Below are 18,147 nucleotides of genomic sequence, written 5' to 3'. Positions count from 1 at the left end.
TGACATGATTTGAAGTATGGTGGAATTATCTTATCTAATCACTATATCTTATCTCGTTCATTTGCACTTTGGCAGCTGAGGATAATGGTTCGGTAAAACCATCGAAATTAGTCCTGGGAAAATTTGCAAATATAACGCTAATTTATGTTGTTTAACTTTTGAGTTTATACCAAAGTAGTTGATCCCTTATCTTTTCCCGAATTAATCTTAAGTTTGTGATAACATTCTCCATAATTACATACATTTTACAACATGCGTCCCATGTATAACAGAAAAAATGTAATTACATGAAGACATTAAATATTCATTACTTAAAAAAGTTTTTCCCTCTTTCGCCTACGATCGACAACGATCAAATGATATATTATTCAGTATATACATAAAAGGAAGAGGAAACACTCACTATCGATTTTTATTCCCTCTTGCCTGTAACTGAAATAAAAAATGCTGCCACTTTCAAAAAAGGAACTTACCCATAATAAGAAAACGGAGAACTCGTTATATAGGAATAGAAAACTGAGAAATGTAGCTCATTGAACTAAAATTCCGCTGGATAGATACAAAAGTTTAAATAGCAGCAATATAATAATATATTTTGGATAGAACGTGAAACTTTTGATAATAATGGTAGTAATAATTCAGTAATAAATATTGTGCATGAAATATTTTTCTTTTAAAGGATGTATTTCTCTTCTAATGGTGAAAATATTTCATTCAGAGTTTTTATATTATTGATTGTTTATTTCTATCAATATCATAGGGAAATAAATAATTTTAAAATGATAAAAACTTATATGTTGTGTTAATAATTTTTGACTTATCTATTTTTTATAATCCATCTAGTATATCGAAATACCCTCATATGCGGTCAGGTCGTAAATTTACAATCCCTTTTTTCAGGGGGAGAGCAGACAAGGAGCGGACAATCTCGCTCGGGATCTTAAGAAATTGTGGGGGTTGTTTAAACATCTAACTTCTCTACATTCAGTTTTATACAGAGGAAAATACAAATTGAATTCTTCGAATGAATGCAATTTTGTACAATGAAAATAACGATAAACGATAAACTGTAAGATAAATAACACCTTTTTTTAAAGCCATAGGTGTAGAAAGACAGATATTTGTTACACGAATGAATTTGTAGTAAATATTGAGTTTTTCATTTCGAATGCTATGTTCCATGTATACGAAGTAGCTGAGTATGTGTAATAATAGACATAACCGAATGGCTTTCAACCTTTTCACGGCTAAGGACTGTTTCTCAATTACATTGTGGTCGCTGCTTTTTGGTTAATTTGCTAATGACATATAAAGAATAATTGTTTTTATTTGAGACTTGTGAATAAAATAACGCAAACTAGACTGCAGAAAATTCTTAAGAATGAAGTTAAATAATACTGAAAAATACATTATTGATGCACTTTTGTGTTTTATATATAGTAGTATTAACTACTACTATAATCCTTAATTGGAATCCTTAAATTATATATATCTATGTATAGGTATATATAAATGGAACCAAATATATTAGTTAAAGGTATAAAATATCTTTTTTATACAATGTTCATTACCATACGTATATTTACGTAATATCAATATAAATAGTTAGTTAGGTTTCGTACATATATAATTTATTTTTATATTTTGTATTTTTTGTATTAGATTCAGTATTGTATACATATCTGAAGTTTAATTTGTTCTCTTTTTGGGTTACGACTTTAAGTGAGAAAGAATTGTTAGGGCCTTCATAGGGATTACATTATATACAATCAGTTAGGATCCGACTTTTCCTTTCTTTTAATCATTATATATATTGAAATACTACTTAACGAGTATACATAAAATATAGCAGTTTTTTAAGCTACTTATTTATATATCTATTGTTTGGTCTGGTTTGTTTGATTATAGCAAAGCATTCGACAATTATTTGCCTAAGGGTAAGGGTGCCTCGTGGAGAACTTTCTAAGCAAAACTGACTCTTATGCACGTTACACGTTGGGAAAACCTCGAAAACGTCAATACAGCCATCCCCGTCGATCCGGATTCGAACCCCGGATCAACCTGCCAGAGTTCAACGACTTTACAGCTCAGCCGCTAGTGAGCCACACACACACACATATACATTAAATAGTATTTACATGTCGTTTATAAAGTATAATTGAGTGCAATTTAATCATAAAGAGTAAAAAAATATTCTACGGAATTACTTCACTTCGTAGACTTTTTATTAAGCTTCACCATATTTCTTAAAGAGAATCTCAATGGTAGTTCCATTTCCCAGCTGTTTATGTACCTTATTTTTCATGCTTTGAATTATATTTAGAAAATTATTTCACTTGGTTATAGCTGAAAATGCAGTTTTTTTATTGAAGAATTTAAGGGTAAGTAGAGAATTATGCCCTTTTCTAATTAATTATTCTTAAAGCATTTAAATTTTTTTAAAAGCGCACATTAATACGGATCACTGAACTAAAGTGGTCGACACAGGACAGATGAAAAAAATAAAAGAATTACAAAATATTGCAGAAATTACATAAAATAGCGAATAAACTTATTCGGCACAAGCTCGCTAAATGTAAAACAGATTGTACAGTCAGAAAGCTCGCCTTGTCACAGAAATATACTGTTCATCGAGTTTAAAGGTTATTCAGACTAACGTGCGAAGTTCAGTGAGTAACTTGTATTTTCCTTTGAATGTATAAACTAGCCAAAAAAATTGAGCACTTGACAATTAGATGCAAATTTAACAGATGGGAGCACTTGACAATTAGATGTAAATTTAACAGATGTATTGAAGGAACCCTACCGCAACGTACCACTTTGTGTAAGCATTTTCGTGGATTTCCTTAAGGTATGTAAATATGAGCCCATTTTCCTTAGAAAATTCTCCATGAAATCATGCCTAGCCAACCCTCATATGTTTTGCCATATTCAACACAAAATCATTCTTAAGATGATTAATTAATTAATTGTATGTTAGATGATACGAAGCTTTTCAAAAACTAGGATGCTTTCCGTAAACAATTAGTATTAATAAGCGCTGTTCAACTGGAATTGGGTTAGATTATTTGTTTATAGCAGTGCTTTTCAGCCAACTTACATGTACCTGTATGTATTGCTCAGAGGGGGGTGGAAGGAAATTCCTGAACGAAAACAATATAATAATGAAATGTTAATAAACAACTAAATATAACTTTTCATATCGTATGTAATTTGTCTCAGTTTTGATACCATGTGCATCATTTATTTCTGATATACTGATACTGAATGAGACCTAAAAACACTTTTTTTTAAATATATCTCCCCTTATGATCCCTGACACAGCCGTTTACTTTCCCCTTCCGTAATTAACGTCAGTCTCCTGCTCTTGACCGCATTTGCCAAGCCACCAGTATATCTACTATACTGTTTATTACTTTTATATTTTCTAAGTTATCACATTTATTTTATCTTTGGGTATATATTCAAAATACACTTGTTATTCAGATTATAGAATACTATAAAGTTACCAGTAAATTTTCCAAATTATATTGTAGGATTCTAAGTTACAGGTAAAAGTGAAGAATCTAAAGAATTAGTAAGCGAATAATCGCTTGAGTTCGTGTGGCAGGAAAGAACAAGATGGAAGGGTAAAATAACCCTTTATTATTCCAATCAAGATTTTACAGAACTCCGTCTTGGAGTTGTACAATAAAGCCGACACTTGGGTTTCAACTTAAGAAACTAAGAATTAAACTAAACTAATCTTAAGAGATATAGTCGAAGCTATCAAAATCTAACAGAGTTGTCCCCTTAACGTTAATTGACCGCGAAGCTATCAAAGGCCTAAAGTAAGGCCGAGCGTAATAGTAGCTTACGATAGTAATAGTAGTCTAAAAAGGTGGACGCGTGCAGCCAGAATATCGGGTATCTCTCTCACTAAGACAATAGAACTTTGCGGTTAAATACCGCTCTTCCTCATTAGCATTCAGACGTGATTCTAAAACTACCTTCTGGCCGGAAGTGGTAAGTTCAAATTACGAATCGATAGGAAAGGAAGTTTAACTCAAAATTTAACCGTTAATAATTTAACATAATCCTTACAATATATTTTTCTGTCATAATGTCTTTCTGATACATCTTGAATCACTTAACTTTGAATAAGATCTGAAATTAAGTTTGTAAGCTATTTATTTAAGTTAACCAGTTATTTTATGCATACAGACGTAAAAAAATCCATTTTTTAATGTATTTTACAATCCGTTTTTGGAAAAAAAAGGCTTTTATTCTGTCCATACAAACAGACGTCGCGCAAAAAAATAGTCAAAACGGATTCGGAAATTGTCAAAATGGATATTTCCGTTGACCGAAATTTTTCGCGATTACAGTACTTCCTTTACTCCGTAAGAGAAATAATAATATACAACGATTAATTCATCGAATCTAATATGGTTTGGTTTTTCAAATATCTACTTTGTTGATCACTGCAAACAGATTTTTGTGAAGTGACCTTCAAAGAAACAATTCATACTGTTTTTAAACGAAATTTAGTGTACTAAAATACTAAATAGTGTTACAAATAGTACTAAAATAGTGTTACAAACATTATTAAACTAACATTTTTTTTTTGTATATTTTCTGGTATAAATATGAATTTTCAAAAAGAGAAAACTTCACATTTTGATAAAATGCTGGAAGCTATTTCACTTTTTCCCCCCTTAATTTACTCAAGATCTCAATTCAACCCTAATGTTTTCTGCAAAAAAAAAAATAAATTAATTAACTAATTAATTATTCTTTGACAGTTTTATAATGAGGTTTAATCTAGTTTCTTATAAATGAAAGTCCTTTTTATATATTACTTATTAGCAGTTTTTTTTTTGTTCCTTTTTAAAAGCAAAATATGCCATGCGTAATTTTAAAGTCAAAATGTATTATGCCACATTTCATTAGAAAATTAGCGCATTTTTTAACTGATCTACGAATTGCTAATTCAATATCTGTCCAAGAGGATATATTAAATTATCTGAGGAAACTAATTAAATTTTTTAATTACTCTTTTCAGATCTTTTGATGCATCAGTATTGAATTTTTAGACACATGTTTAATGTTTAAGCGATTTTCCTTCGTGACTGAATACGACTTTTCTGTGAATGCACATTAAAATACATAGAGAATATAATGGATCATCAAAGTTCTTAAATTCACTAATTTTCCATTAACAGTGTTAAAATTTTATTATCGACATATTAAAGTTAATTTACTTAGTTATTTTAAACAGATGTATAAATGACATTTGTTCTCATCAATATATTCTGTATTTTCACAGTACCAGAGGGTCCTCCAACTGCTGTTGATGTAGAAGCTCTCAGTTCTGATGCTCTTCGCGTATCGTGGGAGGTAAATTTATCATTCATAATATGAAAAATATATAGTTAAACAAACATATCAGTTCATATATACATGTAAATATAAACTTTTAATAAATATATGTGTTAACATTAATAAATTAAATTTTTATTGCCTTATCACATTTCACTTAAAATACTTTCTAATTCATGAATTTTGTTATATTGTCAACAGCCGGTGAATTAGAATACTACTCTAGTTTCTAATCTGTAAATACTTCTTTAAACAATGATTCCATGTATCGTAAAATCATCCCTGGGATGTCCTGAAGATATTACTTACGGGATAAGCACACATCCTCAGGACAACCTTACGGAATCTCTCCCTAAACTTCAAAACATAACCTGCCGAGTGCTTCAAGAGGCGTCCCAGAAAATCCTCAAAACATCCTTACAATGTCCTGTTGACGAAGAATGGGATGTTATTAGGATTTAATGTCCTGCTTACTATATTCATGGGACATTTCGGAATATCCTCTTAGCCTCCTAAACATATCCTCCCGAGTACTTAGGATCACATCCCAGTTTATCCTCAAGACATCGTTGTTAAGTGCTAGAAAGTGAGTACGGGATATTATCAGGATCTGAAATACTATTTACTACATTCTTATTACCTGTCGGAATATCTTCTTAACTTCCTAAATATATCCTTCTGAGTGCTTAATATGATATCACAGTATATCCTTAGAACATCCTCTCTAGGTCCCACCGAAACTGATAGGATATTATGAAGATTTAAAGTCCAATCTTCCGGATTCTCAGAGTATCATAGAAAATCTTCTTAACCTCCTAAACACATTCTTCCAAGTGCATAATGTCACGTCTTAGTATATCCTTTAGACCAGCAGTCGCTAACCGGACCACTGGTGGTCCGTGAAAACGTTTTGATGATCGCAGAAAAATTAGCACATTATTTATATTTTTATGAAGATTCAGTTTAAAAAATGACAAGTAACAAAATCTATTATATAATATGGATTATACTTTTTTTCTTATTTTAGCCACTACTTTTAGAGAAATTCTTTCTGAATTTAGCGACTTTTTAATTACTTTGTCAGGTGTATCTAGCGGCATTTGAAAGTGAGAGTTGGCATCCATGGATATGCTGCTGTTATCAATAATAACGCGAACTGGAATTCTCCTTCCTCTTGAATTACAAAAATATGCTGTCATGGTCGTTGATAATGCGGTTTTTCTCCGTGTCAATAGGCATCTTGATGGATTTTTATGACAACTGTCTGCATTCTTGTTTATAATTGCATCAGTGGAAGTTTCTGTTTTTGTTTTGTCTAACTCTTGATCGATGGCGCCATTACTGAGTATGCAATGATTATTACGTTTACAATAATTCAAAATCGGCGGCTTAACCCCGTCAGTTTATTGATATCGCTTTGCGTTTGCCGGTTTGTTCTTGCTTTCCGTGAAGTTCCTTTTCAGTGATATGGAACTGTGAAGCTTTCTGTACAAGAAAGTAAGATTTTTGTAATTTTCATGTAATGTTTCAATGTCAACGAAATATGTGTAGTTTGCTGATTATTACTGTATAAATGTATTTACTTTTTTTTAATTCGGATTAGTGGTCCGCCAAATATAAAATTATATATGTAGTGGTCCGTGAAATTCTAAGTTTGACGACCGCTGCTCTAGACATCATCTCTAAGTCTTATTGTCTCTACGTCTCCATTAATTTCTCGGATCACATCCGGAATATCCTCTTAAACTCCACAATATATCTTCGGGGAGGTCTTTCTGAAAACTCTGGCTCATATTCCCGTTAAATATTGCAGAAACAAAGAAATCACCCATGCAACTAAGCCTATCCCAGGCCGAAAGACTAGTGTTAAGTGGCGTTACCCACACCGCTACTGTATGCAAGCAAGATTTTCAAAATCAGTAATAATAAAGGAGAATATTTTTCTTGCTGAATTAAAGTTCATATCATCAAGCTAATTTTGCAAGTGAAATAAATTGAGCAAAATTCTTTCATAAGTTATCGGTTCCAATTTGTGATGTATGAATTAATGTAATATTTCCTTTAACGGTATTTCTGCCATAAAATGTACTTTGGCTGATTTTTTAAAGAATTTATTAACATTTAATAACGAAAAATTTAATAATAATCTTTATTATGTGATCAGGTGTGAAACTTGCAAATATTTCTCTTCCGTATGTTTCCTGTGCTGGAAATAATTACATTATTTCCTTCTTTTGGAATCTCGAGTAAAAAGGAGATTAAAGAGTTTCGAACGAAATTACTGTCATTAAATAAATCACATAAACAGTTTAAAAATAAATGGTAGTTATACAAACCTTGGCAGTAACATGCAACTTTACTAGAAAGCTACATTGTTTCTAAATCAGAAATAATTACTTAGGCATCATAATGAGTGCGTAGTTTCCAAAAAAGAATTCTTTTGCTATGTATTTGAAACTGGAATTTATATTTAGAGTACTTTTTTGCTGAGTATTATAAAACTCTGCTGGGTGAATTAATGTGCTTCAGTCAAACTTTTAGTTTTTATATGTTTCATAAGTGTCGAAATATCGTGAATTTCCTGAGAATGAGAAAAGTACTACTAAAAGTTATGATTCTAAATTGTAAATATCGCAGAATTGAATGAATAGAAAACAAGTAGAATTAAAAATAAATAAACTTCATAACTGTATCTGTTAAGGGAAGGCTTTTAAAGTTTTTCAAATACAAAAATTTAAATACGACTATTAATTACGTTACAAAATCATAATAAATTTCAAAATAGTATAATATAATTAATTTTTTATTCGGAACATCATTTAAAATATTATTACTAGAATTATGCTTTCTATTACTATCGCCATTTCTAATTTACTTATTTTTTACAAACTAAAAGACCCCACTGCTCTGTCTTAATATAGCATTTCCACCTATTAGGCAAATCCCCATTAGCTAATTAGTGATTAACAGGTTACACACCGACGGTTAAGGGTTGCCCAAACAGTTACTTACAAAAACCTCTGTTCCTTGTTTGCAAGGCCTTTTTTTAACCGCGCTAACATTCCATTTATATAAAGAATTTTAACTACACTTCATTATATTAAAAAAAATGGAAATAATTATATACGAAAAAAATAAAGTGGTAGCTTTCAGAGTTTATCTGAACTCTGAAGTTTATCAACACATTTAATATTTTCTATAGTAATACTCAAAAACACTATTTGTTTATCATATTCTATACTAATTTTTCAAAATTATTTCATTAACTTAACAAATTCTTATCAACAATTTCAAATTTCCAGCATGAATTCAAAACTATAACACATTAATTTTGAATTAGTTAGCATAATTCTATTCTATTTATAATAATTATTCAGTTTCTTGATAATAAACTAATATAATAAATAAATAATAATTGATAATAAAACACTCATATTTTTATATGTGTTATTACACTATTCTGTATCAGTACATTTAATATTTTCTATTGTAATACTCAAAAACACTATTTTTATCATATTCTATACTAATTTTTCAAAATTATTTCATTAACTTAAAAATTCTTATCAACAATTCAAAATTTTCAACTTGAATTCAAAACTATAATTATTTATCTTAGCATCCGTCTCTAAAGTAGTTTAAAAAATCTTAAAATTCGCAGGGCAATTTTATCAAAAACAATTATGAATAATTATATCTTTTGATCAATAATTTCATATTTTTGAAAAACAGCACAATCAGTTTGCAGAGAATTAGGCAAAATTTAAATGCAAAGTATTAGAGTCCGCAAGATATTTAACAATTTTGTCTCACTAAAAAATAATTCTGAGTTAAGTTCATAAAGCCACGGCGGAGGAAACGAAGACTTTGATGGACATCTTGGCTGAGATAAAACCCGGACAGGAAGAGATGAGAGCTGAACTGAAAGAGATGAAAGCTGAAATGAAAGCGGGACATGATGAGATAAAAGCTTGATATAAAGAGATGACAGCTGAGATCAAAGCCTGACTGGAAGAGAAGAAAGCACGACGATAAAAAATAAATGGCGGCCAAGAAAAGGTGCGAGAGCAACTCCAACAAGTGAAAGTGGAGCTTACAGAAGAACCTAGAAGCATAAAAGAAGATTTAAAAATGACAGTAGTGGCATCTGGAGAATCCAAGGATAAAGAAATGAAGGAAGTAGCTAACAAACTGACTGAGAAAGAACCAGAAATGATCGATGAAATATCTAACGGGATTAAAGAAAAAGAACGAAAACATGAAGAAATAAAAGACGAGAAGGAAGATTTTGATTCTCACGTACCTGAAGTAGAGATATAAGAAAGTGAAAATGCGACTGTCAAGTTCGTAGAAACTGATAGTGAAGTTATGAAAACGCAGTCAGCAAGTGTTGAACCATCTGAAAGTGCATGTGATGCAGAGATGGGACTAGCTGATGTACAGCTTAAAGCAGTGTGCTCCAGTATTGCAAGAAAATTCACCCACTTCGCAAATTATGTGTGCGTTTCATACTGCAGATTTTGCAGATAAGGACTTGATTCTAACCTGGATACTTGTGTTTGTGAAGAATTGCGTTCCATTCGCGACTCTAATGCAAACATCGGAACTGGTTTTCATGAAGTAGAGGTAAATAAGCATGTACCAATTGCTACAAATACCGAGGTGAACTGTATGCATGCTGCGAATGAACTACAGAGTGATGAACAAACTGTTTCAGATCTTCCTGTGGATGAAAAGTCTGAAAAGACTGAATCTTTATACTGTGGTATGCAAAACAGAAATGCATCTGGATCTGGGTATAATTTAATGAAAAGACTGAGACTGAAATTCATTCTTAACTTTAATTTGTATAATTTAAAATTGTGCTGTGTTTAATTTATGTATGTAATTTGTATATAGTGTAAATCTCTGTTTCTTTAGTTACGTTATATATTTATACCTTATTATTGTTTCATTGCGTTTTGTTTGTATTGAATTAGGCTTCTGACCAAGGGTTGTACTGCCCAGGACGCGCAGTCCTTCGGAGGGGCGCCCACCAGCGGCCAAGCGGTAAAGTCGCTGAACACTGGTAGTTCGGTCCGAGGTTCGAATCCCGCGAACGGCTGGCTGCATGGGCGGTTTCGTGGTTTTCCCCATGTGTAACGTGTATACGAGCCAGTTTCCCTTAGAAAGTCCTCCACGAAGGCATCCCTCCTCTTAGGCAGATAGCCCTCGAGGCTTTGCCATAATCACACACACACACACACACACACCTTCGGAGGGGCAGTGTCACGAAATGTACAGGAGCTGTAAGATGGCTTCCCCGCGAAGCAGTTTTAGCGTTGCCATAAAATAGCAAGGAAGGCAGGTTTGCCATATTTGGCGAGAAATCGCCCATTTGGCTACATTTGGCGACAAAATTGGCGATATGTTATGGACGGATGGAGAACTTTCTAGAACGAATTCTTAGCGGTTTAGCGCAGAATGCTCTCGAACATAAACCGAAAGTTATATAAACCCTGCTGGTCCGCAGTCGGGGAGTGTGCCTCTTCTAGCGAGCTAGTCAGTCATTTAGCGAGTGTCGAGTGGGTCGTCGAGTGCACCTAAAAGTCTCTAAATGTATCGCGGTTAGTGCATCTTCGAGAGAGTGTGTTAAGCTCCGGGAACGACTGAACCGAAGAGTCGGAAGCTGTGCTCTGTGCATCGTCGAGTGCATCGCGAGTTGTAGCGTGGAGAGTCTCGAGAGTACGTGAAGTTCCGAGAACGACCAAGCAGAGTCGGGAGCTGTACTCTGGTGCTTTGCAGTGAAGTTGTGTTCACCGTTATTGCCTGACAGTGGAAATAACGGTGAAACACGCTGGAACAATCAGCGACAGGCTGTCTTGCTGATTGTTCCATTGTGTTTATAGTAGATCTTCGACAACTGTAAAACGTGACTTTGGAGTTGTCCTGATTAATATTGGCTAAATAAGGTGTGTTTCCATACTTCATCAAGTGTCGTTGTTATTCACTCCAAATCCAAACGAACCCCGTACGAACGTGAAGGAAGAAAATAGCGTAACAGCTGGTGTCAGAAAATAACGTAACAATATTTAAGTTTTTGATACTATTGCAATAGGAAGCACAAAAGTTGAAGCTGAAGGTGCGCATTTTTCCAATTTGGAAGATTGTCAAGAGGAAGGTTTTGGTTAGGTCAAAAAGGTTCTCGAAATTTTGAGTTTAGGTTTAGAATCAGCTACATCATTAACATTACGTAAGGCCATGCGACATAGATTTACCTAGAAATTACTTAGTTCCAAAATTTTATTAATTTTTTAGATTAAAGAGGAAATAACCAAATTAAAAAAGAGCTATTACTAAATTAAATTATAAAGCTGATTTACATGTTTTTTATCTTACACACACATACACATATGCATATATATATATATATATATATATATATATATATATATATATTCGGCTCAATAACAGCTTACCAAAGAATACCAGTACCACGAAGTTATAAGGTATTACACACTAAGATGAATTCCATCATAATTCGCTATCATAATGGTTTGAATCTCTGTTAATTGAAATGCTTTATAATTCTACTTAAAAACTGAGAAACTGGTAAACCTTATTACATTCACTGTTCTTCTGTTTATTTCTCGTTTATTTTCATATAGCGGCTTTACAAGTGCAGTTACGCTCTGTTGAAGTTAAAAGGAGCTATTGAATTTTGAAATATTTTAGCCAACATTAGGATAATCAATTACCGCTAAAAACCAATTTCAGTATCAAAATTTTAAATTATTTTTGCCTCAGTAATAACGTTTGATTTGTGAAACGTTATTTATACTTCGCAATTTGTTGCCTGCTAAATTAATTTGCTTGGATGGCTTCCCTTTTAGAAATTAAACATAGACATTGACAAAGCACTGTCTTGGAGAAAGAAAATATAAAAGTTTAATTTTTAACGCTAGAAGTGTCTGCTTTCTTTGCTTTGAACAAGAGATAAATTACTCAACAAAAGTACCATAATTAAAACTAGCAGAATTATCTTAATCATTTCCGACTGATGGCTTCAAGACAGTGCTAGTGAAGACTTAGTTCAAAATTTAAATTCTCGAAATTGTTTTTAACTCTTTTTATCAAAATCGGTGCTTGTGATTAATTATTAAGCGAAGCGAATGTGAGTAAACATTTCAGGTTCTATTTTTTTAGCTTCATTTTTCAAACTTACAGTGGCACATTAAAGATAATTTCCGGTTCATCATTAATGAAACTTTTTTCCTTTAACATATTTTTTGGAATATTTTTAGTTTGCATATGAATTCATGGCAAGATTTGCAATAAAGTAAAAAGGAATCAGTTATTTATAGAAAACTTCTGGCATTTTTCTATAAATCTTACCTAAAAAAGGTGCAAATAAATTAAGAAAGGTGATCATCCTTTGCTAGTCACTCATTTTTAAAATAATGGTACATGCATTTTAAATAATTGAAACCGATTATCTTGTAATTTGCAAACTTATTTTTGTCACATTTGCTTATTTACGTATTTCTACATATCTTTATTTTATCAGCAATGTATTCGTACATAATTAATTTGATTTTAAAAACCATAAAGCATTCTAAGGCACAATGAGATTTTTTCATGAAGTTGTATTAGAATCATTCATCTTATCTGCAACTTAAGAATTACATTTTCTTTAAAAAGGGTATTTCCTTTTCTAAAAAAATGTTATTCATTCCTAGCCATGAAAACTTTCAGTTTTACGTAAAAAGTAAATAAAAATTGTCTTAATTTATTAATGAAATATCAGTCTTTGACTTCAAAACATATTTTTAGATACGGGAATTTAAATCACGTAGAAGTTGTTTTCCTTATGTTTAATCCAGTTTTGATAAAGATTCTTATTTTGATTTCAATAACATTATTATTTTTAACAAAATGTTTCATTTTTAATAAACATATTCTCTTAAAATATATTGCTTTATGCGTCAGAAAAGAGGCTCAATAACAATAAATTTCATGAACCATTTTTGCTTTTAAGCTTTTATGCAGATAATAAAATTAGAAAAATAGCATCCTGGTGTTTGGCGTCAAGAACTCTCAATTTCGATTTCATATTTGTATGATCGTTGCTTTCCAGTCTTGCAGATTCCCTTTCACCTGATGACCTGGACCTGATTGTCCTCGAAATCAATTGAGATTTTGACTGAAATCTACTCCAAGCATAAGGTTCTTACTTTGCTAATTGTATGTTTCACCTTGGCGTGTTTTTTTTCTGTTTCGTTTTCATTGAGGAATAATTTAAATTTTTTTAATTCATTTGAGAAAAATTTTACATTTTTATTTAAAAAACCTCTTTACGTATAAATTTGATACACAGAAACTAGCAGAACCCTGTAAGAACTCTATAAGATATTTTCCTCTCCTTTTCGCGTATCTTCGAGGTGCAACCGGAAGAATGTCCGGCTTGCACGCGGGAGCCGATTTCGTTGCTTCAAAAATACTTTTAAAAAATGATCTCTGCAATCCTACTCGAAAAGATGGCGGACAGTAATTCATCATCACCAGAATTTGACAACTGGTTTTCCTTATCCTCAGTTGCCTTTTAAAAAAGGAAACACGTAAATTATTTTCTCCCTTCTTTCTGCGTGATTTCGTAAAGTACCTGGAAGTATGTCCGACCTGTAATCCGGATGTCAGAGTTTGTATCCTGGTTAGAGCATTGCACATTTTTCCTCGCCTTCTGCTTCGAAAAAAAGAAACCTAATGACTCTACAACGTATAGAAGAAATCCTCATCATATATTATTAAATGACTACTGTGAAGAGGGTTTAAGGTTTTGAGAGTAAGTATAAGGTCAGAATATTTACACAATCCTACATTTTACTCTTAACTTACACTGATATACCAATGCATTTTTTCGTTCTGGTTAGTTTACTTGGTTTTCAAATAAATTTTAAGCTTTAATGATTAGATAAATGTTTTAAAAGCTAGATAATTTTGATTTCTATAAATAAATCTGATTCATTAAGCATTTCTTTGAAATAATAAGCTACACGTTAGGCAAAATTTACACAAAAATGAAATGGAGGAACATTGTCTGAGAGACACAATAAAAAATCTGACAGCAAGTAATTGTTGTAAAATTAACTCTGCTTCTGGTCAAACTTGTTACCGAAATAAATGTTCAAACAGTACACTACTTGAAAAATAGGGGAGAATGATTTTAATTCTTTATATTATCTCTCACCTGAAAACTATAGAGAAGGAATGGAGAATTCCTAGTTGACCACTCCAGTATGCCGACAAATTGTTCGTCTAATAATTTAGTTCGAGTGTCATTCGTCAGGACGAAAGACGTTTGTAGAAAGGTATCCTTGCAAAATTGACTATACACCTGCTGGGCATCAAATGCGGAATCTATAAATTACCAGACCTATGGGCTGACATTTACGTTACACAAAAACACCGGAGAATTTACTACAATTCTTTACAATTTCACAGAAAAATGCATAAACGATGCATTAATAGTGCTTGGAAGGTTTATTTTAAAAGCATAAAATCTTCAACAATATAACCTTATAACTAACACAAGTTTAACGCTGTCATTTCGCATTTATGTAGACATAGAAAAAAATTAATCATGCGTATTAAAAATAGGTGTCAGCTTGTCAACCTCTCTTCCATTTTTGAATATTATCAAAAACAGGAAAAATATCCCTATGTTTCGAAAAGACATTAAGCGGAAGTCTAATTAATTACTCTTATCGTACCTTCCTTTTACTGACGTGTGTGTATCAGTTAATTACATTCATATGTCGCCTGTTAGGATGATTATTACCGAAGGCTACTTTTACGTTAATGGGCCTGGATACAAACTCGAGCTAAGGCTTGGTCATTTTCGATGCTGCACTTACGTTGCGGCACGATTTGTCATCGATTTGATCCCTTTTTAAGTTTAACAAAGAGGACATATTCACCGTTGTCTTATCCATGACTGCTTTTCTATGACCTACATTCAAAATTGGGATGATAGTAGACAGAGATATATTTTCATGGTCGAATACGACGACTGGTGCATCCATTTCCCAGGGGTGATTCGCCTGTGGCTTGTCCAAGCTTAACAGGTTGAGTAAGAGATTCATCTAGAGCAGGGTTCCTCAACCTTTTCTTTTTTTGTATCAACCCCTTTTAAAGACATGAATTTCTTCATGGAGCCTCTTACATTTTTCTCCATAATACACAGTATACAACATAATAATAATACAAATAACTGCACATACGTAACTTGAGAACAAACAAAATGTTTTGAAAAATTCTTTATTAGATTGTTGTTTAGCTAGTTTTTTGCATTCGAAGTATTCGTGTACATTAACAATATATCAATACAGCCATGTCTTAAGAAGCTTACACCCTTCTATTTAAACAAAATTGGGAACATCAGCGTGCACTTTTGTGCTACAATGACCATAACTTGTGATGATGAAAAACAAATAGAACAGTTCAATTAACTTAAACGTTGAACAGCAGTCAAAGACTAGGCAGTTCAATACTATACTAAAAGCTGGCTCAGTAACTCTACCGAAGCGTCAGATTTAAAATATCTGCAGCAAGAAACTGCAAAGCTTAGTAATTACAATTATTAAAGTTGGTAGGAAACTAACCACGTAGTACGCAAGCGATACCAGAAACACTCTCTCTGTTTGAAATCCAAAACCTACGTTTAAATACTCACTACTAATTTGCACTGTGAGGAACAGGGAAAGAAGAGGCTACAGTAAAGGCTGAAATCAAAATAATTGATTAATAAACATAGGATTCCCTACAGCGCATTAAAAAAATAGAAACACAGGGTTTATATTATATAACTTCCTTAATATAAATACGACAGGTAATTAAATAGAAGGCTCATAGAAGTTTGTTTTTGACACAGCTCTTAGAGTACACTGTTGTGATTTCTCTTTTATTTCTTCCATGTCAAGGGAAACTTTCCTTTGAAAGAATCCTTTAATTTTCCATGCAAAACTAATCGAAAGAAGATAAATCTAGAGAACATGCAGCATCCCTAAAGTTACTAAGGGAACATCTCGTTCAAAAGTATTCAATTTCTATTATACTACACTGCTGGCCACCGTACATGCAACACCCTGAAGGAAGCATGCAAATAACATGAAATTTACAACATGCATTAGTGGAGGTGGGATATGCAAATGATTAGAATTTCAGCGCAAAAGTACATCACGCGCGCCTGTGGCGCCACTTCAAACTGCTATTTAAGGCTTGGAGATTTCGACGATTTCAAGTTCGGCAATTGTGTTTTTCTTGTGGCTTTTTTTCAAAAACACGATCAATTATACCTCGTAGTAAACAACGATCATCGTTTGATCAAGTATCCGAATTCGACAGAGGAAGGATAGTGGCCTACCGAGAGTGCGGATTATCTTTCAGGGAAATCGGTAATCGTGTTGGACGAAACCAAACAACTGTAATGCGGATATGTGACCGTTGGATGCAGGAGGGTACGACAGACCGAAGTCTTCGATCGCATACACCTCAGGACACCACTTCACGTGATGACAGGAATATTGTGCGCATGGCAGTGACGGATCGCTCAGTCACATCACGAACCATAGCACAGCACATTCAGTCTGTAACGCATCATCCAGTGTCTGCGAGTACCATTCGTCGCCGTTTACAGCAGAGTGGTCTGTCCGCAAGTCGTCCATTGCTTCGTCTACCCTTGACGCAGAACCACAGACGTCTCCGTCACCAATGGTGCAACGAAAGAAGGATGTGGACGGCAGAATGGAATTAAATTGTCTTTACTGATGAGTCACGCTTCTATCTGCAACACTACGATGATCGAATTCGAGTCTGGAGACACCGTGGAGAGAGGATGCTGAACAGCTGCGTTATGCACCGTCACACTGGTCCTGCACCGGGTATTATGGTCTGGGGGGTATTGGATATCACTTTCGCACTCCTCTAATACGCATTGCCGGTACTTTAAACAGCCAGCGCTAAATCTCCGAGGTGTTGGAGCCAGTTGTCCTTCCTTACCTTCAGGGCTTGCCCACAGCCATATTTCAACAAGATAATGCGCGACCACACTTGGCACGCATTGTCCAATGGTTCATTGTCAATCGCCAGATTGAACTGCTTCCCTGGCCGGCTCGCTCTCCGGATCTTTCGCCGATAGAAAACATGTGGTCCATGGTTGCTGAACGATTGACCCAGATTATATCTCAAGCTGCCAAACCAGATCAACTTCGGCAACGTGTGGAATCTGCTTGGTCTGCTGTATCCCAAGTCTCATCCAAAGTCTCTTTGAATGAATGCCGAGGCATGTGGCAGAGGTGATCTCCAAAAATGGCGGCTACTCTGGCTACTGATTCTGGAAGGAACCACACTTAACAGAAGTCTATAAATTTCATGATTTGATACTTGGTCAACATGTTATCTACCAAATAAATTTTGTTGTGATAGCTCTTGTCTTTCTTGCTGTTGTAATTTGGGTGGCCAGCAGTGTAATTTGCGTTCTTGGCATGCTTCTCAGTATTTTTTCTCGTGTTTATGTATTTTATTTTATTTTTGGATATCGTTCCCTTGATCATCATTGGTCCCTCCTTGAAAATTTCATCCGACATCCAGGAGTTCAACACCAATACCGTTGGGAGCTCCTGCTTTAGAAGGTAAAGAAGCGCGCTCTTTTCTTACTGTGGGAAACAAAATCTCAGAAACCAGTTCACAGGCGATTTCGACATGAACTTAATAAGCGTCTACCAATGAAACAGTCAATAAAAAAATTAT

General features: G+C 33.5%; 1 protein-coding gene across 1 annotated transcript in view; it reads left to right on the top strand.

Moving 5' to 3' along the window:
• Positions 1–18,147, top strand: part of LOC118200827 (cell adhesion molecule Dscam1-like) — a 1,398,975-nt gene that overhangs the window by 1,264,242 nt on the left and 116,586 nt on the right. Inside the window, exon 17 of the mRNA XM_085827411.1 lies at positions 5,309–5,379. Coding sequence (XP_085683537.1) covers positions 5,309–5,379 — 71 coding nt within the window. The remainder of the gene's footprint in view (positions 1–5,308; positions 5,380–18,147) is intronic.

This window comes from Stegodyphus dumicola, chromosome 12, assembly GCF_044657685.1.
Source record: "Stegodyphus dumicola isolate Sdum_Otavi_A_Nest chromosome 12, ASM4465768v1".
In the NCBI taxonomy this organism is placed as follows: domain Eukaryota; kingdom Metazoa; phylum Arthropoda; class Arachnida; order Araneae; family Eresidae; genus Stegodyphus; species Stegodyphus dumicola.
The sequence above is the reverse complement of the archived record's forward strand: the minus strand, read 5'-3'. Positions and strand labels throughout refer to the sequence as shown.